The sequence below is a fragment of the Genypterus blacodes genome, unplaced genomic scaffold (assembly GCF_046128005.1).
Source record: "Genypterus blacodes isolate CSIRO-AG114 ecotype Tasmania unplaced genomic scaffold, CSIRO-AGI_Gbla_v1 ptg000073l_1, whole genome shotgun sequence".
In the NCBI taxonomy this organism is placed as follows: domain Eukaryota; kingdom Metazoa; phylum Chordata; class Actinopteri; order Ophidiiformes; family Ophidiidae; genus Genypterus; species Genypterus blacodes.
This window is the reverse complement of record NW_027466883.1, coordinates 1,946,503-1,967,182: the sequence shown is the minus strand read 5'-3', so window position 1 is coordinate 1,967,182 and position 20,680 is coordinate 1,946,503. Positions and strand designations below refer to the sequence as shown.

The window sequence follows — 20,680 nt, the reverse complement described above, 5'->3', positions numbered from 1 at the left end:
GACAGCTCAAGGGGGGGATCCACAGAGATTCTTCAGCTGTGTGGAAAGTGAAGAGGTTTTGTTTATCATTAATGTCTTAGTTAAATCCAATCCAGGCTGACGTGAAGCTAGTGAAGGCATATGAAGGGCGACTCTGTGATCTCCCACAGCGAGAGCCAGCATTGAGGAAGAAGAAGCGTTCGCAACCAGACAGCGGCATCATCTTCCTCTCTAGCTGGAGGCGTTACCTTTAAGTGTGACGGGGGGCTGCTTTATTTATTACTGGTATTCATAAACCACAATGGTGAGCAGCTTATTCTTTGAAGCCATCGCCTCAAGCAAGTTCCAGTTTGATGCATTCTTTGTGAACAAAGGAAGACAGCGTTAAGGGAATAAACTGAATCCTCTAAGTCATTATCATTGCTGTGAATGCCCATATATATATAACAAAATATTCTTACTTTACATTATCTAACCAAGCTACCTGTATTCGAATATGTATAAGTCGAGCATGTGTTGATGATCGCCTGAGAGGTGATGCAAATTCACATTACAGACACATTATTACAATTACCAGGTGTTTATTTTCATTTAGGGGTCTACACTTCGGCCTCTTAGTTTGTCTGTTCACATGTTAGTGTCTCCATATTAACCAGTAAAGGACCGATCAAAATGAAGCTTTCAGGGCAGTTCAGGAACTATTGGATTTGTCTTCCTGGACGCATTTCTATGGTTGTCAATCTTAAATTCTGCATTAAGTTATTGAAGTATAACCTGTATCAGAAACCTTTAATGAGAGGAAGGCATCAGAGAAAAGTTGGACCCAATCACGCACACAAAAAATATATTTCTCAAAGATTCTTGACGTAGTTTTGTATAATTTTGTAACATTTCTGCCCGTCTGACCCAATGTTGTTTAGACGATTGAAGAGCTGATTGACTCGGCTGGCAGACAGCGAGAGTTTCAGCATGCAGAGGGGAGAGAATTCCTAAATTGAACCGCAGTGGACAGAAGTTTCATAACCGCAGCAGATTGTGTGACCTAAAAAATGTCATGACTCGTGGCACCTGACCACCTGCTGCTGCTGTCCATGGTTGCTCTCCAACACGCCAATCTTCTCCTTCAGCTCTGTGATTTCCATGTGGATGGTCTTGGCGTTGCCTTGCACCTGCTGTCGCTCAGGTCTCATCTCATCCTGTCAGCATGGTTGCTGTGGTTAACATCCTGCTCAAAAGCCTGAGTCACGTCATTGAGTCAGTGATTGATGATCACTACGCTGCATTTGCATTAACCAGCAAACTGAATACTTTTAATTTGCTCTTCAAAATGAAATTGGATGTGTTCTAATCATGAAAGTACAATCAAGTAGAATTTCTTTTTCTTTCAAAATTCTAAATCTGCTATGGTTACACATCAGTGAGCAGAGCAGTTCAGTTTGCTCTCCACGGTCTGGATGTTTTCAGTCACTGGGTTCACATGGAGCTGACACCTCGACAGCTGAGCCTGAAGATTCCTCCAGGTGTGGCTCCAACATAGGCAGGATCAAGAGAAAACATGAAAACTTTCCAAACAAAATACATGGTAACTACTTCAAGTTTACAAATGTGACATATTAAACACATTTTTAATAGCTTAACCTCTGGTAGACAAAACGCTGGGTTCATCTTAACACACTCACAAACACTATTCAATAATTAAGAACATAACAATCATGTGAGAAGTTCATTTCCCCATAATATAAAAAGACTGGGATGGGAAATTTAGGAGGTTAAAATAATCAAAGACAATCAGAGCAATACTGTTTCGAAATTACATTATATAATCAAACTATCAGAAGTTATAGTCAGAATAATCGTAAGTCACCACTGAGATATTTGACCCTGGCAATATCAGAGGCATGACATCGGTTCGCACACACCTGATCTACCTCGCTGCAGTGTTTCGGCCTTCTCACTGCTTCTTTCTCCTGCAATCAAACACCAGAAGGAGTTCAGATATAAATGTAACTCCTACAACATACATGAAACCTTCAGACAGCTATTTGCGAGATAGTAACGGTGGTAGTTTGATGATCAGAACGGATTCCATCCATCTCATGTCACTCAGGCAGTTTGTGATGACAGGGATAGTTGTGTTGATTATGTCCAAGACGGGCAGAGAAACAGCAGAAGAAGACCAGCGTGTGTACTGTGTCTTTAAAATGTGTCCTTCAGTTAAAAAGCAAAAGTGTGGAAAAAAGGATCAACAAATCTCCTGTTTCTGACCTTCAATGTAAGGTTGTAAATCATTACGCAGGAAGGACTGACAATGATCTGTTGCCCTTGCGATAATAAGAAGACATCAGCTGCTGAAGGACAAACTCGTCCCTGTAATTGTCGGAGCAAAAGGCCTTCAGGCAGTTCTGCAGGCAGGACTGCAGGCGTGGGGTCCATCAAGCTGACACACGCCCCCGAGAGCACACACACAGACATTAGAACAGATGTGTTGTTATTACTCAAGCTGACTGAGTAAACAAAGCAAAACCAAATTATGACAGTTTCGACATTTTCAGCTAATTAAATTCAACAAACCCATATTGTGGAATTCTGGAGATCTCAAATAAGTGAAGTTTATGGATTTGTTTATTTTCCAAAAGCAATCCCATGCCTGATGATAACAATTAAAGTTCAGTGATCACAGCACGAATGTAAACAGTCCTGTGGTGATGGATCGCAGCGGCTCAGAGGATGTGATCACTGAACAGCTTCAGTTTGTTTGATCAGCTGCTGCAAAGCTGCTTTTTCCTCCTCCATTTGGAGTTGCAGTCAATATGAACAACGCTGGTTCATTAATTGTCACTGGATATTAGGAAAACTGAGCACTTTCATTAAATAACAAGACATTTCTGTGAACCTCAGTTTCCCCACACAGAAGTGCCTGACGTTTGTCCTTGATGTTTTGATTGGACACTGAGGACGTATTCTTGGGCTCTGCAAGCTGTCCTGTCGCAGAGGATAACAGCCTTCTGTCCTTTTGTCTGCTCTGTGTCTCTATTACTGTTCATATCATACAGAGAAAGAACAAGGATTCATCAGGACAAACAATAACAAACAGCTAAAGCTCAACGGGGCGTCCTGAGGATGTTACTCTGTTTGCTATGACAAGAGATTCAATCACTTTACAGCGAATATAGAGGGTGTACACGTCACATGATCAGAATAATGATGTCATTTAAGATTGTAGCACCTCCTGTTTGTTGTGAATGGCCTTCACTTGTTCTTCTAACTTAAGATTCACTTCTGATATAGACTCCTGCTCAGCCTTTAGCCGGTCCATCCTGCTTTTGACGCTCTGGCGCTTATTTTCCATCAAAATTACCTTTGTCTGGTTGACGGATGGGAAGACAGAGGGGAACACAACTTTAAAATAAATTACTTTAAAGATGGAACCAGTTGATCTACTGCAAACAATAAAATACAGCATGTAAAGTAAAAGAGGTCAGTTTATGTATTGGTGATGGTTTGAAGGGTTTGCACATGTATAAACAGACTTGTATATACTTAATACAAGAGGAACACTTATGACTCACCTGGCAGAGCTGAAGGTTATTCTGACGTTTGTAATTATTTTCCTCTTTTTCCTTGGCCTCCTTCAACTCTCGTATCAGCGGCTCTTTCTCTCTGAACCGAAAGCAATAAAGCTGATCACCGCTAGCAACAATGGAAATCTTTTTTTAGTTTTTAGTTTTAGTTTTCTTAGGTCAGTTCTTGCACAGCAACACAGCAAATGACATGGCGAGTCTCATTTAACCCTGCAATAACTGACCTATGAAGCTTTCAACCTCTTTCTACGCCACTGTTTTGGTATTTAAATGAATAGTTGCAACAAAACAGCTGACTTAAATAAATGCTGACAACATCAGAGTGAAATCACAATATGACAACCACACAATCTAACTTTCCAATCAGTTCAGTTACTAACTTGAAGTCACTGTTATTTCCAAAGTAAACTGACATTTACAGCATATTAAAAACATCAGTAAACATAAATATACCAGACGGTGGTAGGATGGAAAACAGTGCCATGCACGTAAAACGCATTCATGCAAGTTTATGGAGGAGAACTTATAAACAAGAGTAAAGAATGTATACAGATTGGGGGAGGAAGTTCAGATTAGTGTGTTAGTCTTCATTCCAAAGTGTGTCTGCTGTATGCGAGCTACAGTACATGAAGACGAACTGTCACCTGATTTGCTCTTCAGCTTGCAGGGCTTAAAGAGAGAGAGAGAGAGAGAGAGAGAGAGAGAGAGAGAGAGAGTGAGCACTACACTACTTCACTATCATAATATCTAAAATGAATTCACAATGCATAGCTGTGGAATTACAAATTCATGTAAAGAAATGTACAACAAAATGTATTTGGCTTGTATCCATAGTTTCTTTTGTATGTGGTCAGCTGAAGGTTTTGAAATGCATCCCGGTGTGATTAGAGGTCCCGACAGAGGAAGCCTATAAAGACCCGGCGAGCACAGAGCTCCGCCCCCAAAGAGCACAGAGCCCCGCCCCCAAAGAGCACAGAGCCCCGCCCGCCGCCGCCGTTGAGACGAGCCGCCCGCAGCTTCACGGTGAGGAAACACTAAGCTGACTGTTTGAAGCTCTCGTGTCTATCAACGAATTAACAAGAAGCTCAAATCAGTTTCACACTTTATTCACAAAAATGACGCAAACTGATTCGTGCCGAGCACTTTGTGTGCATGTGCTGTGCTGTGTTGTGTGTGTGTGTGTGTGTGTGTGCGTGCGTGCGTGCGTGCGTGCGTGATTGAGTGAAGGTGAACGACAACGTGCCCAAGTTTACAGATTGTTTTAAAGAAGAATTGATATGATCTATTTAGCCTCTCGTCTGTGTAGATGGATAAGATAAGATAAGATAAGATGAAAGTTTATTATCCCAAGGGAAATTACTGAATTAATAAGATAAGTGAGGATTCAAACGTGGTACAAACGTTATAAACCGCATCAGTCCTGCTACAGAACAGATCATTCACCATCAAATGTTGTTTTTTAACAAATGTAAATGTATTATTATGATTATCAAATGTGATAATTGATCCTGATGGTGGGTTCAAATGGTTGTGCTTGGGATCGTTGTCAGTCTTTGCCAGTGCAGTTTGCAACAACATGAGGAGAATGTGATATTCAAGACACTAGTGCATCAATCCAGCAAATCACAGCAAAATGCACCAGCAAAGAGGAAGATCACAAGCTCCTCATCAATGACGACTGAAAGACACTTACCCTTTTGCAGGGAGGAAGTTGTAGTAATGTTATCTAATCTGGCAGATGTTGCTCAGTTTGACATTCAACCACAAATATTGACAGCTTTTTGCCATTATTATAAGTGATAACATAAACCAAACATGCCCTATCGAGCATTATGTGTGAAATTACATTATTTTAGCACCATTGAGAGCTGCTTATCACCATACTTTCTATTTGTCATCCAACCAGTAGGCAAGTGAGACATATTTTCCTTTCACTGGATGAAAATGTCTGGCAAAGTTTATGAATTGGTGCTGATTTATCTTAATTATTTGATGAATGGATTTTACACAATCTTCATTGTCAAGGCAAACACATACAGTAGATAAAGCCAGAACTTCATGTTTTTCCTTCAATATCCTTAGAAAAAGAAGTTGGATTATTATGCTGTTTTGAAGAAGTACAGTATCTTGCTGAGGCCTGTTTAAGTTGCTCCCCTCATCTCCTCCCATGAACCTTTTTAAGATACTTTTTAAATGAATGTTTCATATATTTTGCTCCAACAATGATTCATTTCCATGCTTATTTTGCAGGTGAATTTTCAATCTGGGCTTGACAATGTGTTCAATTCCCGGGCTTCCAGCGCCAGGATCAACACTACCTGTTCGCATCACAAGGGTAAACTTAAACCCCAGTCATGGTGTGGTGGAACTGTGGGTTAACTCTAATGATGATCGGAAGCATATTTTTGAAAGAATGATGGAGGAAATTCAGATTCCTAAGCGCAGGTTTTGTGAGATGGAAGGACGCTGTGGGGACCTGTGTCTGGTCTGCATCAACAACGTCTGGCACAGAGCTCGGATCGTATCCATTCACCAGCAGAGTTACAATATCTTCCTCATTGACCAGGGACAGCCTCACGCTGCCAGAAGTGAAACCTTAGCATGGGGCCAAAGCGACAGTTTCCATCTTCCTCCTAAAATTGAATCATGCATTCTTGCAAATGTTGTTTCCGTTGACAACAACTGGCCTCAAAGAGCCACAAAGTTTTTGAACTCTTTGCCTGGCAAGAGATTTAACGGACTGGTTCAACACGTGCTGATGCCAGACAGGACATTCATTCTGGACATACCAATCATTTCAAAGTACATGTTTAAAGTTGGAGTTGCAAGGAAGCTCCCAGTGGATCAGTTTAAATGTTTTGTGCTTGAATCTCTGAATTTACCCAACCAGGAAGCATCTGATGTCTGTCATGAGGAAAAGAAAGGGAATCTGAGTAGCCACCCTGAGAAACTTAACCAATACTTTTATCCTGAACTGCAAACTGAAACGTATGAAACTGTTGAAGTGACAGAGATAAATGATCCAGAGAAGATTTTTTGTAAACTCCTCATTTTTTCTACATCACTAAAGATCTTATCAGAGCGGATCCACCAACACTATGAAGTGAAGAGTTCAGATTTAGGAGATGCACAGCCACAGGCCTGTGGAGCTCCATGTGCAGCTAAAGGGATAAACGGCAGATGGCATCGCTCTTTACTGAAGCAAAATATCTTGGCTGATGATCCCACTGTAGAAGTCTTGCATGTGGATTGTGGAAAAACTGAACTTGTTGCAGTTGGAGACATCAGGCCTCTGCATGAGAAATTCCAGAGAATGCCGGTTTTCACCTATATGTGTTCTCTTGATGGTGTAAAAGATAATGGAACCAGATGGAGTGAAGATCAAATCGATTGCTTGAAATCACTGCTCCTGAACCAGACGGTAGTTGCCAGGTTTGACAGCTACAATGCTTTCCAAAATATCTATCATGTCACTTTGTTTGAAGGTAGCGGTGCATGCTTAAACACTTGCTTTATGGAGAAGGTGGGATATCTTCCAGACTCAAAAACGGAAAATGATTCAAACGTCCAGAGTGAATCTTTACCCTCGTCAATTCTTATGGCAATTGGAGATGAACAAAACATACATTTTCCAAATAAAGCCGACTTACATGTTGATGAATTGCAAGAAGAAACGCTGGAGCGCACCAAGAACGGAGGAGATGACGTTGGGAAAGATCACATGGACAGTCTGGACAACAATTCTTCCCGAGAACATCCAGACGCTCACCCTGTGGAGCAAAATGGCCCTCATGATGGTATATTTCCTGTTGGAAGTACTATTGGTGTCAAAATATCCTGCATTGAAAGTCTTCAGAAGTTTTGGTGTCAAAATACAGATAATGGAGACTCTCTTAAACTCCTGATGCATGACATGAAAAACCATTACGCCTCCGCTCACCCCCAACCGCTGGTGGATTCGGTCTGCGTGGCTCGTCACCCAGAGAATGGCCTGTGGTACAGAACACGGATAATTGCAAGCCAGCACTCCCCTGTCGTAGATGTCAGATTTATAGATTATGGTGAAAATCGAAAGGTCCCTTTGAGAGATGTGCGCCCCATCGATCCAGCATTCTTACGGCTGGATGCTCAGGCGTTCCAGTGTTGCTTATCCAGGCAGAAGCACCCCGCTGATCCCGTTACTGCCACTTGGAGCGACGCCGCGTTGCCAGAGTTTCAGAAGATTGTGGATTCAGTTTTGGAGCTGAAATGCTCTGTAAAAGCTGTAACGTCCGATCGAGAAGGTCTGCCGCTTAATGTGGTAGATATCGAAACACAGAGTGGCAGCGCTTCTGAGCTGATGGCTGAGAAATGTCCAGAGGCTGGAGCTTCTTCCCTGGTGTCATCGCGTGCATATCTTTACTCCACCCATAATATTGAGGTGGGTGGAAAAGAAAAGGTCTTGATAACCTGTTCACAGACAGTCGACCACTTCTACTGCCAGCTCAACAGGAATCTTAATGTGATTGCCAAATTATCAAAAGATGTTGGGCAACTAATTGGCCAACCAGTGTGCACAAATCAACCACTAGGGGTTAGCAGTGTTTGTTTTGCTAGGTACACTGATAATCAGTGGTACAGAGGTCAAGTAATGTCGCCCTTTCCAAATCTGCAAGTGCATTTTGTGGACTATGGCGATACTCTTACATTAAAACAATCAGATGTTTGTCCCCTTGCCACTGAAGAAAGTTTGATCCGGGATGTGCCCATGCAGGCTATTCCACTTTCACTTTTCAAAGTTCCAGCTGACGTACCACAAGAGATCCACAAGTGGTTTGCAGATCAAGCCGTTGGCCATAATTTTACCATTTCAGTGGTTGCCAAAGCCTCAGATGGGAAGCTGATTGTAAAGCTCTATGATGGATCCCTGAATGTAAATCAGCTGGTCAGGGAGAGGATCGGCAAGGTGAAACAAAGAAAGGGGACTGACCCGAAGGCTAATGTGCTCAATTGTCAAACGCAAAACCACGTGGATGTGTCGCCATCGAGGATGAAGATGAATCAAAACAAAGTCCACAGCAGCGACAGAATGTGTGCCGGTGCTGCAGTAAAGACAAACAACAAGTCCACCACTGAAATCTCTGCACCACAACACGGAGTTCAAAAGGAAGAAAGAAAGCTGGTATCCAGGAGAGCCACAGTCACAGATTTACCACTACGGCTCATAAAAGAAGGCTCGTCAGCCGAGGTGTATATTTCACATTTCTGCAGCCCCTCCAGCCTTTTTGTTCAGTTCCAAAAGGAAGAAAATAAAATGAACTCTCTTCTGGTGAAGCTTAACCAGTCAGCTGCTGGCGATCCAGTTAACTTTAGTGATTTGCAGATTGGTGATTTGGTAAAAGCTCAATCTGATGACAGCTCCTGCTATCGTGCAGTTGTCAGATGCAAACGTGAGGACGACATGGTTGAGGTTGGATTCATTGACTACGGCAATGAGGCAACATTCCCCAGTCTCAGAACCTCTCACCTCAACAAAGAGTTTGTTTCTATTGCAAAGTTCAGCATAGCTTGTGCCCTTTCAGGAGGGAATGGCAAACATGACAAATGGGACCAAGATGCAGTGTCCATCTTCAAAACAGTCATTGCGCAAAATCCTAAAAAGACTTTCACATGTAGCTTTGTTAAAGAGACCGGAAATGTTTGGAATGTCATACTTAAGGACAAAGAAGTTGTGCTGTCAGAGAGGTTGTTACAAAGTGGACACAATGTGAAGCACCTCAGCCTTCCTTCTATTCCTGAGGAAAATGTGGATGTATGCATGTACAAAAGTCCCGACGTCTCCCCAAACAAGACTGAGGAGGTTTACGCTTCTTGTATAGTTGGACCTCACTACTTCTGGTGTCAGTATGCCAACACAGAGGACCTCAACAAAGTGTCCGAACTTGCTCAGGCATTAGGACGGGCAACTCCAGACGCAGTGTCGCCAGAGACGCTGGATCCAGGCAGTCCTTGTCTCGCTCTCTTTTCCAGTGACAACAAGTGGTATCGAGCTCAGGTAACTGGCAGAAGTGACAATTCCCTTTCGCTTCTGTCCATTGATTATGGGAATGAGTCTGAAGTTGACATCAAGGACGTCCGATCGATCCCTCCCAGTCTGCTGGAGAAGGCTCCTCAGGCGTTTTTGTGCTCGTTGGATGGATTTGATACGTCCAAGGGCTCCTGGGACGACGGTGTTTATGATGACTTCTACAGCCATCTGGTGGATAAACTACTCAGTGTGACCGTGTTGAATATGGAGAATCGCCCTTGTGCTGCAGTTCCTCAGTATGCAGTGAAAGTCGAGTGTGAAAATGTAGTTCTGAACACAGAGATGCAGAAACACTGGAAAGCATCTTGTACAGAACATGTCACCGCAGAAAAACCTCCTGCAGAAGTCTTCAGCCAAAATGGTCAAAGTGAGTTGAATGTGATGCACAAAAATCTAAATACCTGCAAGTACAAGAAGCCAAACATGTCCCAAAACAAGACTGAGCAGGTTTACGCTTCTTGCATTGTTGGTCCTCAATACTTCTGGTGTCAGTATGCAAACACCGAGGACATGAGCAAAGTGGCCAAACTTGCCCAGGAAGTGGGACATGGAGTGTCTGACACAATGTCTCCCGGGTCACTGGATCCAGGCAGTCCTTGTCTCGCACTCTTTTCCAGTGATAACCAGTGGTATCGAGCTCAGGTAATTAGAAGAACTGCCGATCATCTTTCTGTGCTGTTCATCGATTATGGAAATGAGGCAGAAGTTGACATCAATGACGTCCGATCAATCCCTCCATGTCTGATGGAGAAGGATCCTCAGGCCTTTCTGTGCTCGTTGGATGGATTCGATGAGTCCAAGGGCTCCTGGGACGACGGTGTTTATGATGACTTCTACAACTTTGTCCTTGATAAACAACTTGACATGACCATGGCTTCGAACATGGAGGATCACACAGAGACTGGAGTACCTCAGTACGCAGTCAGGATTGAATGTGAGAGCATGATTGTGAACACAGAGATGCAGAAATATTGGAAAGCTTTTGCAATAGAAATTGCCACAACAGAAAAACTTGTAACTTCAGACTTCCTCCCTGACGGCCACATGGAGTCTTCTGGGAGTAATCGAATTCTAAAAACGTGCAAGTACACAAAGCCAAACGTATCCCGAAGCAAGACAGAGGAGGTTTACGCCTCTTGCATTGTGGGACCGGATTACTTCTGGTGTCAGCATGCCAACGCAGAGGAACTGAACCAAGTTTCAGCACTTGCTCAGGAAGTCGGAAATGCAGAACAGGACGCGGTGTCACAAAGGACGCCGGATCTTGGCAGTCCTTGTCTCGCGCTGTTTTCTAGTGACAACCAGTGGTATCGAGCTCAGGTCATTCACAGGACCGACGATACACTGTGCGTTCTGTTCATGGATTATGGCAATGAATCTGAAGTGAACATAAAGGGTGTGAGATCAATCCCTCCTTCTCTGATGGAGAAGGCTCCTCAGGCCTTTCTGTGTGCTTTGGATGGATTCGACAGCTGCAAGGGCTCCTGGGATGACGGCGTTTACGATGACTTCTACAACTTACTCATTGATAAACATATCAGTGTGACGGTGTTGAATATGGTGGATCATCCAGAGATCGGCGTTCCTCAGTATACAGTGAAAATAGATTGTGAGAATATGGATGTGACGACAGTGATGGGGCAGAAACACTGTAAAGGATTTGCCACAGACGACACCAAGGCAGAGAGTCTGGAACCAGGTTAGTAGACTTTGTCTGAATGGCTCAATTGTGGTGGTAGGTTTTTAGTTCATATTGCATCTTTTCAACAAATACAAATGATTGTTTTTAGTATTCAACAGCGACAGCTCCCACAATTTTAAACCTGTAAAAAATGATGAAATTATTCAGTAAGAGCAATCAAAACCTCACAATTCTGATTTTTTTTGAAAGAATGATAACACAAACTCTATGTAAATAATAGAGGACTACCCTAGCTTTTGTTTATCATGTCTCTAGCCAAGCTTTACTTGAATGCCATGTAACTTGACTTAATCTCTCATCTCATCATCTTTCCTGTTTAGGGGACCAGGCCAAAGATGAGTGACAGGCTGCAATCATCAAAAGCCAATTGACTGAATGGTAGTTGGACTTAACATGTTTAATTTTTCACCCATTTACTATGTTTTACCTCTTCATAAACAACTTTAAGTGAAACTGGATGTTAATTAAAACAGATTATAGTAACATAAGCAAGACTAAATTACCAAAACAATGTTTTTCTTTAATGGGTCTTAATTTGGAAAGCCATGTTTTTAAATTGTAATCTAAAGTCAGTGTGTGGTTGTTTGTTTCAGAACCGAATACTGGCTGTGGGGGAAACCAGTTGGCATTTTGTGACCTGAAAAATGAATAAATTCTGTTGTCAATAAATGAACTTGTGTGTACGAATTAAGCTTAAGAACCATTTTTGTTCAGGATCACTTATGTTTAGACTGACAGGCTTGTTAATTCAACACAAAATGCGTAATGTGTTTAGAACATGGAGCTGTATTCTATGTATAAAACAAGTAGCTTCTAATAATGTGATTTGGGGAGGAATATGAAAACACATCGGTTCTAATGTTAAGATATGTATAAAGGTTTTGGTATAACTGCCATTTACTCGTTTCAAGTCATGGACAATTCAAAGATTCTCTCTCTGAACAGCAGGGGGCAGCATTGCAGTTTCCAGCGCTTTTTTTTCCTTCTTTTTTTTCCATTTTGTGTTGAACGTTGCCCGGCAACCTCTTCAACAAAATGTCAGAGTTGCATGAAGCAGCAGCAGCAGGAAACTTTGACCAGGTTGAGGAGCTGCTGAGACAAAATAAATGCAACCCAAACCAGAAAGACGTGGACTGGAGCAACAAGACTCCTCTGCACTGGGCTGCAGCCAAAGGTAGGCGCCATGTTTGCTTTCCTCACACACATCCAGGTTCTTAAATGGCAGTTTCAAGTTACAACACACCGCTTCACCACCACATTGTTCGTATCAAAGAAGCTCCGAAAGTGGACTATCGTAACTTCATTTTATTGCCCTGCTCTCCATCAAGAGGCACTAATGTTGGATTCACACATGGTGACAGCAGACGGAAAACCGGATGTTGTTCTTACCGCAGTCGCAATCACGAACCGGATGTTGTACTTGTGCTGCGAGAAACATCTTGACCTTGGCCCAATGTTCTGACTCGTTGACGTCACACTTGGCTGGAGCTGCGCAGTAACGAGCTGTCAAAACCAGTAAACAAGGGCCACGTGCTTTCCAATTGTGTGTTTTAAGTAGGCAAATAAGCGCAATTGTCCTAATAAATGTGTGTGTATTGCTTTAATTGCGTAATGTGGACGCCAAACCGCAAATAAACATGTTAGTGATGGCAGCAGAGATCAGTGAGATAGCTGGAGCGGCTCTGTAACAATTGTTTTTTTTTATAAAGAAATATTTGTGACATTAATTCTTTATTCCATGTCATCACAAAATGTATTAATGTCATAATTTCAAGAAAGACAAACTGATTATAGCACCAAATAAAACAGCATCAGTCTGCCAATTCTCCAAATGCATTGTGGGAATTTTGTGCTGTGAGCGAGTAGCTGAGCATCCAGGACCATCTGGGAATTTCTCGCCGACTTGCACTCCTGCACTTCATGAGTCGGACTCTGATGTATCCTGGCAGCACCTGTTTCACACACTCTTCCTACACACTCCTCCCCAGAGAGAGCTTGTAGAAGTGAACCCCTAACTGCTCCTGAATGAATGTGAGGTCATCGTAAAGTGTATTGAGAAAAGCACTATATAAGTGTAGTCCATTTACCATATACAAGTAAAGGAAAACATCATTTGGCTTTTTCATCCTAAGTTAAAAACATGTTTGTTGCTTGTTCATTTTAGTAGCGTTACCTTAATAAAAATGCGTATGCTTGTACTTTACTATGGCAACTATTTGGCATCTGCCGTTGCGCCTGTCCTCTGTTGCTGCGGCCTGTTTTTCTGCTGTCACCATGTGAATCCAGCACGACAGCTTGTCACTGTAAATAAGATTTTGCTCCTAATAAACTTCTATCTCAGGATACACAGACATAGTGAGGATCCTCATGGAGCACGGGGCCAGGCCGTGTCTGAGGACTGACGAGGGGTGGACTCCTGCTCACTATGCTGCAGAATACGGCCAACTGGCTGTGCTGCGGCTGCTGCACGCCCTCCACGCTCCCATAGACCAGGAGGACAACTATGGAGACCAACCAGTACGGATCGCCGAAATATACGGGAAGAAAGAGTGTGTCCATTTCCTTAATAAGTAAGAGACAAATCACGAAAGCCCTACATCAACACTGACCTCGAGTGCAACCTCACACTTTCACACCTGTGTACTTTCTGTTCTTGTACTTAGTCATTGCAAACTGTTACTACACTACATTTAGTAAATAGAACTTTTTATTTGGCTACATTTACAGGTCTAGTTAGTATTAAATGTGGAGATTTGACTACTACAGACAAGAGGGCAGTTCCAGTGGAGTGACCTCGCTTGAAGCCAGAAGTTTGAGACTTTGGGTGGAGGATCCAGGTTTCAGTCAGGGCTTGTACCTTTATGTCTGATAGTAAAGCTGTGAATAAATTAGGCTTTTTGAAGCAGAGGGACAATTCCACAGGCCAAAAGTATAAGAGGAAGGAGTAGGGAGAACTGACAGGGTTTGAGGATGTGGAAGTGTTTTCTGTAACCCTAGGTGACAGGGATATATTGATAACTTGCAGGTCTTTATAAAAGTAAGTTAACCGTCTTCTTCTGTATTTTTCAGAGCAGCAGTGGAATCCCAGGCCTATCGGAAAATGGCAGCACAAAAAGGAATTACTGTGGACGACACAGATGAAGAGTGGGCAGAAAAGTACAAGCGGGTCATTAAAACCAGCAAGACGTAGGCAACTTTACGCCAAACAAACTGGACAAAGAGATTCTATGGCCAAGTGGTAATTCTGTGTGATGAATTTCTCAGTGCATATTAGATCATCTGAGGTTATTATTCAGTTAAACAGAATACAAGAGGATGTACAGAATTCAGACCTTGTAGCCTGATATACCCTCATCACTGAAAGTAAGACAATGTGCTTCAATGTATAATCTTTGGTTTCGTGGTTAAGCTTTTTCTTTTGTTGTGTTTCTTCGTTCTCTGGTGACCTCTGGAGGGGAAACATAAGTATTGAAGAAGAAAAAATAGACGCACTGTACATCCATAGAGATCAACGGCCTTGGGAAAGAATGAAGAAAATAACTACTACTAATAATATAGGTGAATGAAAAGACATTAGTACCAGAATGACATCAAGCGCCAATACTCTTTGTGTTCTCTTCATTAAATACGGCAATAAATCTGAAGTGATCATAAAGGATGTAGGATCAATCCCTACCACGCTGACGGAGATGAAGGCTCCGCAGGCCTTTCTGTGTGCTTTGGATGGATTTGACATCTGCAAAGGCTGCTGGGATGACGGCGTTTACGATGACTTCTACAACATCTCAGAGTGACGGTGTTGAATATGGAGGATCATCCGGAGAAATGCGACGACAGTGACGAGGCAGAATCAGTGATTTGCCGCAGACGACAGCCGGACCCACTCTGGACTTTTCTGCATGGGTCTTTCTGGAAAGCTTAATAGTGATGGAAGATAATCAAACGGAGACTGAATATGTGAATACTGACATAGTGACTATAGTAACACCACTCATATTCAACTAAGCTGTAATATCTTGTTTGTTTCGTTGTAGGTTTTTATAAAATTCTTTGTCAATTCTGTGTTGTGAATAAATAAACTTGTTTGTACAAATTGTAACTTTTATTATTTTGGTAATGGATCACTTCTTCCATGTCAGGGCTGAAATATGTTGCATCATCACAATTTGGACTAAATGTATGGCGATAACCTGGTGCTGTAAACAGAGAGAAAGCTAAACGTAGCCTGTAAGTATGGACATGACACCTTAGTCCTCATTTCAAGAGTTGTAAAGGGTTCTGGTCTTATAGTTATTTAATCATCAGCATAAACATGATTTCTAGGACTGAAGGTTTCAGGGTAGTTATGTCTTGAAAGTGGTTGATGACTGCAGCTTGCAATAACACTGGCCTTGTATAGCCCCAAGAATGTATCTCATACTATACTAGCCATACTATTACTACTCTTCTGCATGAAACCATAAGGTGATGTTGTTAACATTAGATATTAGACTTATCGTTTATATGTTTCCCCCATGAAAAACAGTGGATTTTTAAGACCCTCATCTCTTTGACAGCAGGTAGCAGCATTGTAGCTGACAGCTTTTTACCATTTTGTGTCTTACAACGCAACTGCAGTGACATAACCCGGGTGCATGGGATTTTGGGATCTTTAAACCCAGTCAGGCCAACTGCAATCCCCATGGACCTTGCCATTATGAGGACCTCATTCCCACAGGTTATGATGTCATATCAGCCTCCGCAGCAATGTCAATGACGCAATCTCCAATCTCCAATCCAATCTCTCTTCATGTGTTAAGTTGTTGCCAAGCGACCTTTTTTCAATAAGATGTCAGAGTTGCATGAAGCAGCAGCAGCGGGAAACTTTGACCAGGTTGAGGAGCTGCTGACACAAAATAAAAGCAACGCAAACCAGAAAGACGTGAACTGGAGCAACAAGACTCCTCTGCACTGGGCTGCAGCCAAAGGTAGGCGCCATGTTTGCTTTCCTCACACACATCCAGGTCTTAAAGGGTAGTATCAAGTTACAACGCTCCACTTCATCATTGCATAATTAGTACCAAAGAAGCTGTCAATGTGGACTATTATTATTACTACCTCAGTTTATTCCATTATTCCCCATCAAGAGACACTTAAAGTTTGTCCCTGTAAATAAGATTTTGCTCATAAGGAAGGTTTATCTCAGGACACACAGACATAGTGAGGATCCTCATGGAGCACGGAGCCAGGCCCTGTCTGAGGACTGAACACGGATGGACTCCTGCTCACTGCGCTGCAGAGTCCAACCAGCTGGCTGTGCTGCATCTGCTGCACTCTGTGCAAGCGCCCATAGACCTGGAGGACAACTATGGAGACAAACCAGTACGGATCGCCGAAATATACGGACAGAAAGAGTGTGTTGATTTCCTTAAAGAGTAAGAGAAAAATGATGAAATTCCTAAATTATACTAAATGACATTCCGGTGTTAATTTCTCATCAACTTGGTTATCTTTTAATTGTATAACAGACTAATGTTCAATAAGTAAACTGCTTTCTTTTGCATTTTTCAGCGCCGAGGTCGAGGCCCGGGCTAATCGGATAATGGCAGCCATAAGAGGAATCACTCTGGACGACACAGATGAAGAGTGGGCACAGCTCCGTGAGGGTAAGAAGCGTAAGAAGCGTGATTTAGAGATGATGTAAAGCCATTTGAGGAACACCAAAAACAAGCAGAAATGATTGAGGTCATCAGTGTAGGTGTGTCACTAACTACACTGTAGGTGTGTCACTAACTACACTGGCGTTCAATCAGCACTCCTCAGTGTGATTCCTTCTTCCTGTTGTACTTCCTGCCTCCCTCCCCTACAAGTGTTTGTGTCACACCAACCTTCTCTGTCCACACCTGTGTGATATAAACAGTGCACTGGAAATACAATATATAAAGTTTTGAGTCAAATCTATTATTATCATTACTATATCAATATAATTATTATATTTTGTCATTAGTATAATTAAAATTTGATGCCAGTGGTACCTAGAGTTGAAGAATTTGTTTTGTTTTTCTCTTTATTTTTAAGGAAGCATTTTTTTCCCCAATATTAACAGTGGATAAATAGCAAAGAAGAAATAGCAGCATGTTCAGTGCAAAGGTGTTGTTTTTCTTTTCTTCTTTAGTGTGTTTATTAGCCTTCAACATCACTATAATAAGAGTCACATATTCAAAATGAGGGCAAACACAGGAATGAAGGCGCTGCAGGGAGGGAAGGAGCTCCAGCAGGGGGCGCAATCACACAGAGTAAAGCACCAATCAGAGCAACATTTGAATAGCAGACTTATGTTTTTAGACAGGTGTCACCATCTACCAGACAATAATGCTGCATTATTGTGATCTGGACAACAAAAGTGTTGAACTGATTATAGTTCATTTTAGTTTTGTATTTACAGAATTGCATTTGCTAATTTATCAGTGTTTGCATTGCAGATAAGGAAGAAAATCTAATCAATCAAATCAATAATATACAAATATAAGTCAGAAAGAGAATAGAAAGAGAATCATATCATCTGCAGTAAAAAGGTTGAACACATGATGTTTAAGTTTACTCTTTCTACTTATTGATTGTAAAAACTTCGCCAAGTAGGAAAAACATTTAGATTTATAAGGACATAACATCTGGATGCAAATGAATTGAAACCCTTCTGCAGTTTAAATGAAATGATCTTCATCTCTCCACTTTTCCTCTTTTATAGCCAATATTGTGTTGTTGTTGTTGTTGTTGTTGTTGTTGTTGTTGTTGTTGTCGTCCTGAGCTCAGTGAGGCTCTGCTGCCTTCAGTCACATGAAGCTTCACTGAGATGAGCTGCAGTGACTGTGGTCACTCTGAACCTCGGCCATCTTCTTCCTCCACACACTCACTAAGCTGCACTGACAACACTGAGTCTGCTCCTCTCCGTCGTCTTTCACTCTTCCTCCTCGTCGCCCTGTGTCCAGCCTGATTCTCTGGTTTCTCTTTCTTCTTTGCCTTTGTCTCTTTGTGCCACTTTGTCTTTGTTCTGTATGATCATATTCATCCTCTAGTTCTCTGATTCTGCAGATTATTGCTTTGTTCTCTTCCGTGCAACACGTGTTTCTGCTACTTACAGAAAATGTGTTAACCAATAAAATGACAGTTTCAATAGAAAGGGAACGTCTCTGTGTGTTTACAGCAGATACGTTTGCACAACATTTGCACTGTGTAACTATGGATACACACGGAGAAGAGATGATGAAAGAGAGGATTTTATATTTGAGCACAGATCAAATGATTTCACTTACATGAAACATTTCAACAGTGACAGTGGTGACGAATGTATTTCTCTCAACCCTCCACATGACTTTGTGCTTCATGTTTCTCTGGTTCATAAACCTCCATCAGAGAAACAAGCAGACGTTCAACCTTTATAAATGCTGCAGGATGAAGAAACACAAGCTAACATGAGAGAACCTCAGCTTCATCACACACACACACACACACACACACACACACACACACACACACACACACACACACACACACAAACACTGTAAACAGAAAATAGCTGATTACATCAAAACATCTTCATCCTGGACAGTAAAACACACCGTGTTATTTAAAAGCTCAGAGCAGAAAATGAAAAGCTGAATGATGGAATAAAACATGTTTTCACAAAACTCAGATTGAAATGAATTTTCAATCAATTAAATCCCAAATGATCACAAATTCAAACTGCTAATAACTGAATCCTAAAAGAGATTAGGATCATTTTCCTGAAACTTTTCATGGTAATTTATGGAACTTAAAATCAATATTTAGACAATTTTATCCATGAATAAAGTTGATAAAAGTCATTAATCTTCATTCATCTCAGTTCTTCTACAGTGAATAATTAAATCAAAAGTTTAATTCCACCACCAAAACAGAAAATCACAGAGAAATCTCAGTCTGACAGATTTTGAGCTCTTTGCTCTTTGCATCAGCAGATTTTCCAACATAGAAATATGGAAACAGTTTCTCAGTGAAAGTGTCTCTGTGAGTGTAGATGGGAGTCGTGTCTTCAGGGTCGTAGAAGGACACCTCCCCCCTGTCATAGTCCAGCTGGACTCTGATCCGCTGGAGACTCTTCTTCACACTCACTGTCCCACCAAGTCCATCAGTGTATTTTCCACTACGATGCAGCAAAAACCAGAGTCCATATTCTGGTGAAGCATATATCTCCTCCTTCCTGTCAGCTGACTCTGTAGCCAAACCCACTTCCCAGTTAGGATGGTCTCCCACCTCCACCTCCCAGCTGTGTTTCCCTGAGCTGAAGCCCTCAGAGCCCAGAACAATGGCGTAGTAAGTGTTTCTCTCTGGATTATCAGGAAGCTGTTGGTGTGTGTCTCCAAGTCTCACACTGGCCAGGTCATCAGACAGATAGAGCCATCCCTTTGCAGTGTTTGGGTCCAGAATGACAGGAGTGAAGGTGATGTTGTCCTTCATCTTGTCCCAGACTCTGAAGGACAGGTTGCCCAGGTGTTTGGCCACATCTATCAGGGCTCCTGAGAGCAGCTGTGGATCTGACTGTGAGCACTGGGATCTGGTTCTGCTCTGAGTGGCTTTGTAAGTGCTGAGGAAGGACACGTTGTGTTTCTGCAGCTCTTCTTCAACAGCACAGATACTGTCTGAGAGAGAGGAGAGCTTCTCCTCAATCCTCTTCATCTCTCTGGCCATAGCCTTCCCCTTCTGCTCCTCTTCCTCCCTCAGAGCTGCCAGTCTGGACTCCTCTTCCTCTTTCAGGAGCTGCTGGAGCTTGTTGAACTGGACTCTGATCTGCTTCTCTGTGGACAACAGCTGCTTCTTGGAGTGTTCAATCATTTCCTTGTATGTTTCCTTAGCTTCTTTGTATTTCTTCTTCTTGTCCTGCAGAGACTCTAAGTCAGATTTCAGTTGGTCCTTCAGCTCACTGACTGCTTGTTCTATAGGAACCACATTGTGACTTTGATGGAGTGAGAACTCACAGACAGAACACAAAGCTCTCTGCTCGTCCTTACAGAACAATTTAGACTTTTTTTTATGTTTCCTACACACCAGCTCCTCTTCCTCCTCTTTCTCTTCTTTCAGAGTCTCAGATGGTCTTAACTTCAGTCCCCCAGCAAAGGAGTCAGCAAGTTCCTTCAAAGTAAAGTTCACTCCAGGATTTTCTTTTGATGATTTCCTTTTACAAATCGGACAGTTTTTGTTTTTACTTTGTTCCCAGAATTGTTCCAGGCAGCTGGAACAGAAGCTGTGGTTGCAGCTGAGAGTCACAGGATCTCTGAATGTCTCTGTACACACATGACAGCTCAAATAACTGACAAGTACATTTTTCTCTGCCAT

General features: G+C 42.1%; 4 protein-coding genes across 4 annotated transcripts; 3 read left to right on the top strand and 1 right to left on the bottom strand.

Annotated features, from left to right (window-relative positions):
- Positions 1 to 5,835: 5,835 nt before the first annotated feature.
- tdrd6b (tudor domain containing 6b) lies at positions 5,836 to 12,003 on the top strand. Its single transcript, XM_076157288.1, has 4 exons — positions 5,836 to 8,697; positions 9,202 to 11,326; positions 11,650 to 11,707; positions 11,923 to 12,003. Exons 1-3 carry the CDS (start codon positions 5,836 to 5,838, stop codon positions 11,670 to 11,672), a joined length of 5,010 nt encoding a protein of 1,669 aa, XP_076013403.1. The 3' UTR covers positions 11,673 to 11,707; positions 11,923 to 12,003.
- A 361-nt stretch (positions 12,004 to 12,364) lies between these two features.
- LOC143005988 (ankyrin repeat domain-containing protein 66-like) lies at positions 12,365 to 14,641 on the top strand. The gene is made up of 3 exons (XM_076157290.1): positions 12,365 to 12,503; positions 13,671 to 13,899; positions 14,399 to 14,641. Exons 1-3 carry the CDS (start codon positions 12,365 to 12,367, stop codon positions 14,517 to 14,519), a joined length of 489 nt encoding a protein of 162 aa, XP_076013405.1. The 3' UTR covers positions 14,520 to 14,641.
- Positions 14,642 to 16,157: 1,516 nt separating this feature from the next.
- On the top strand, positions 16,158 to 17,012 carry LOC143006095 (ankyrin repeat domain-containing protein 66-like). The gene is made up of 3 exons (XM_076157432.1): positions 16,158 to 16,296; positions 16,515 to 16,743; positions 16,880 to 17,012. Exons 1-3 carry the CDS (start codon positions 16,158 to 16,160, stop codon positions 17,010 to 17,012), a joined length of 501 nt encoding a protein of 166 aa, XP_076013547.1.
- A 1,557-nt stretch (positions 17,013 to 18,569) lies between these two features.
- On the bottom strand, positions 18,570 to 20,680 carry LOC143006044 (zinc-binding protein A33-like). Its single transcript, XM_076157381.1, has one exon. The coding sequence runs from the start codon at positions 20,678 to 20,680 to the stop codon at positions 19,250 to 19,252; it is 1,431 nt and encodes a 476-aa protein (XP_076013496.1). The 3' UTR covers positions 18,570 to 19,249.

Excerpts from the sequence above, each read along its gene's own strand:
- tdrd6b (XM_076157288.1), top strand. The coding sequence starts at position 5,836 with ATGTGTTCAATTCCCGGGCTTCCAGCGCCAGGATCAACACTACCTGTT. Across the intron at positions 8,698-9,201 it reads TCTCTGCACCACAACACGGA|ACTTTCACATGTAGCTTTGT; the intron begins GTTCAAAAGGAA and ends AATCCTAAAAAG. Across the intron at positions 11,327-11,649 it reads GGCAGAGAGTCTGGAACCAG|GGGACCAGGCCAAAGATGAG; the intron begins GTTAGTAGACTT and ends TTTCCTGTTTAG.
- LOC143005988 (XM_076157290.1), top strand. The coding sequence starts at position 12,365 with ATGTCAGAGTTGCATGAAGCAGCAGCAGCAGGAAACTTTGACCAGGTT. Across the intron at positions 12,504-13,670 it reads GCACTGGGCTGCAGCCAAAG|GATACACAGACATAGTGAGG; the intron begins GTAGGCGCCATG and ends CTTCTATCTCAG. Across the intron at positions 13,900-14,398 it reads TGTGTCCATTTCCTTAATAA|AGCAGCAGTGGAATCCCAGG; the intron begins GTAAGAGACAAA and ends TGTATTTTTCAG.
- LOC143006095 (XM_076157432.1), top strand. The coding sequence starts at position 16,158 with ATGTCAGAGTTGCATGAAGCAGCAGCAGCGGGAAACTTTGACCAGGTT. Across the intron at positions 16,297-16,514 it reads GCACTGGGCTGCAGCCAAAG|GACACACAGACATAGTGAGG; the intron begins GTAGGCGCCATG and ends GGTTTATCTCAG. Across the intron at positions 16,744-16,879 it reads TGTGTTGATTTCCTTAAAGA|CGCCGAGGTCGAGGCCCGGG; the intron begins GTAAGAGAAAAA and ends TGCATTTTTCAG.
- LOC143006044 (XM_076157381.1), bottom strand. The coding sequence starts at position 20,680 with ATGGCAGAGAAAAATGTACTTGTCAGTTATTTGAGCTGTCATGTGTGT.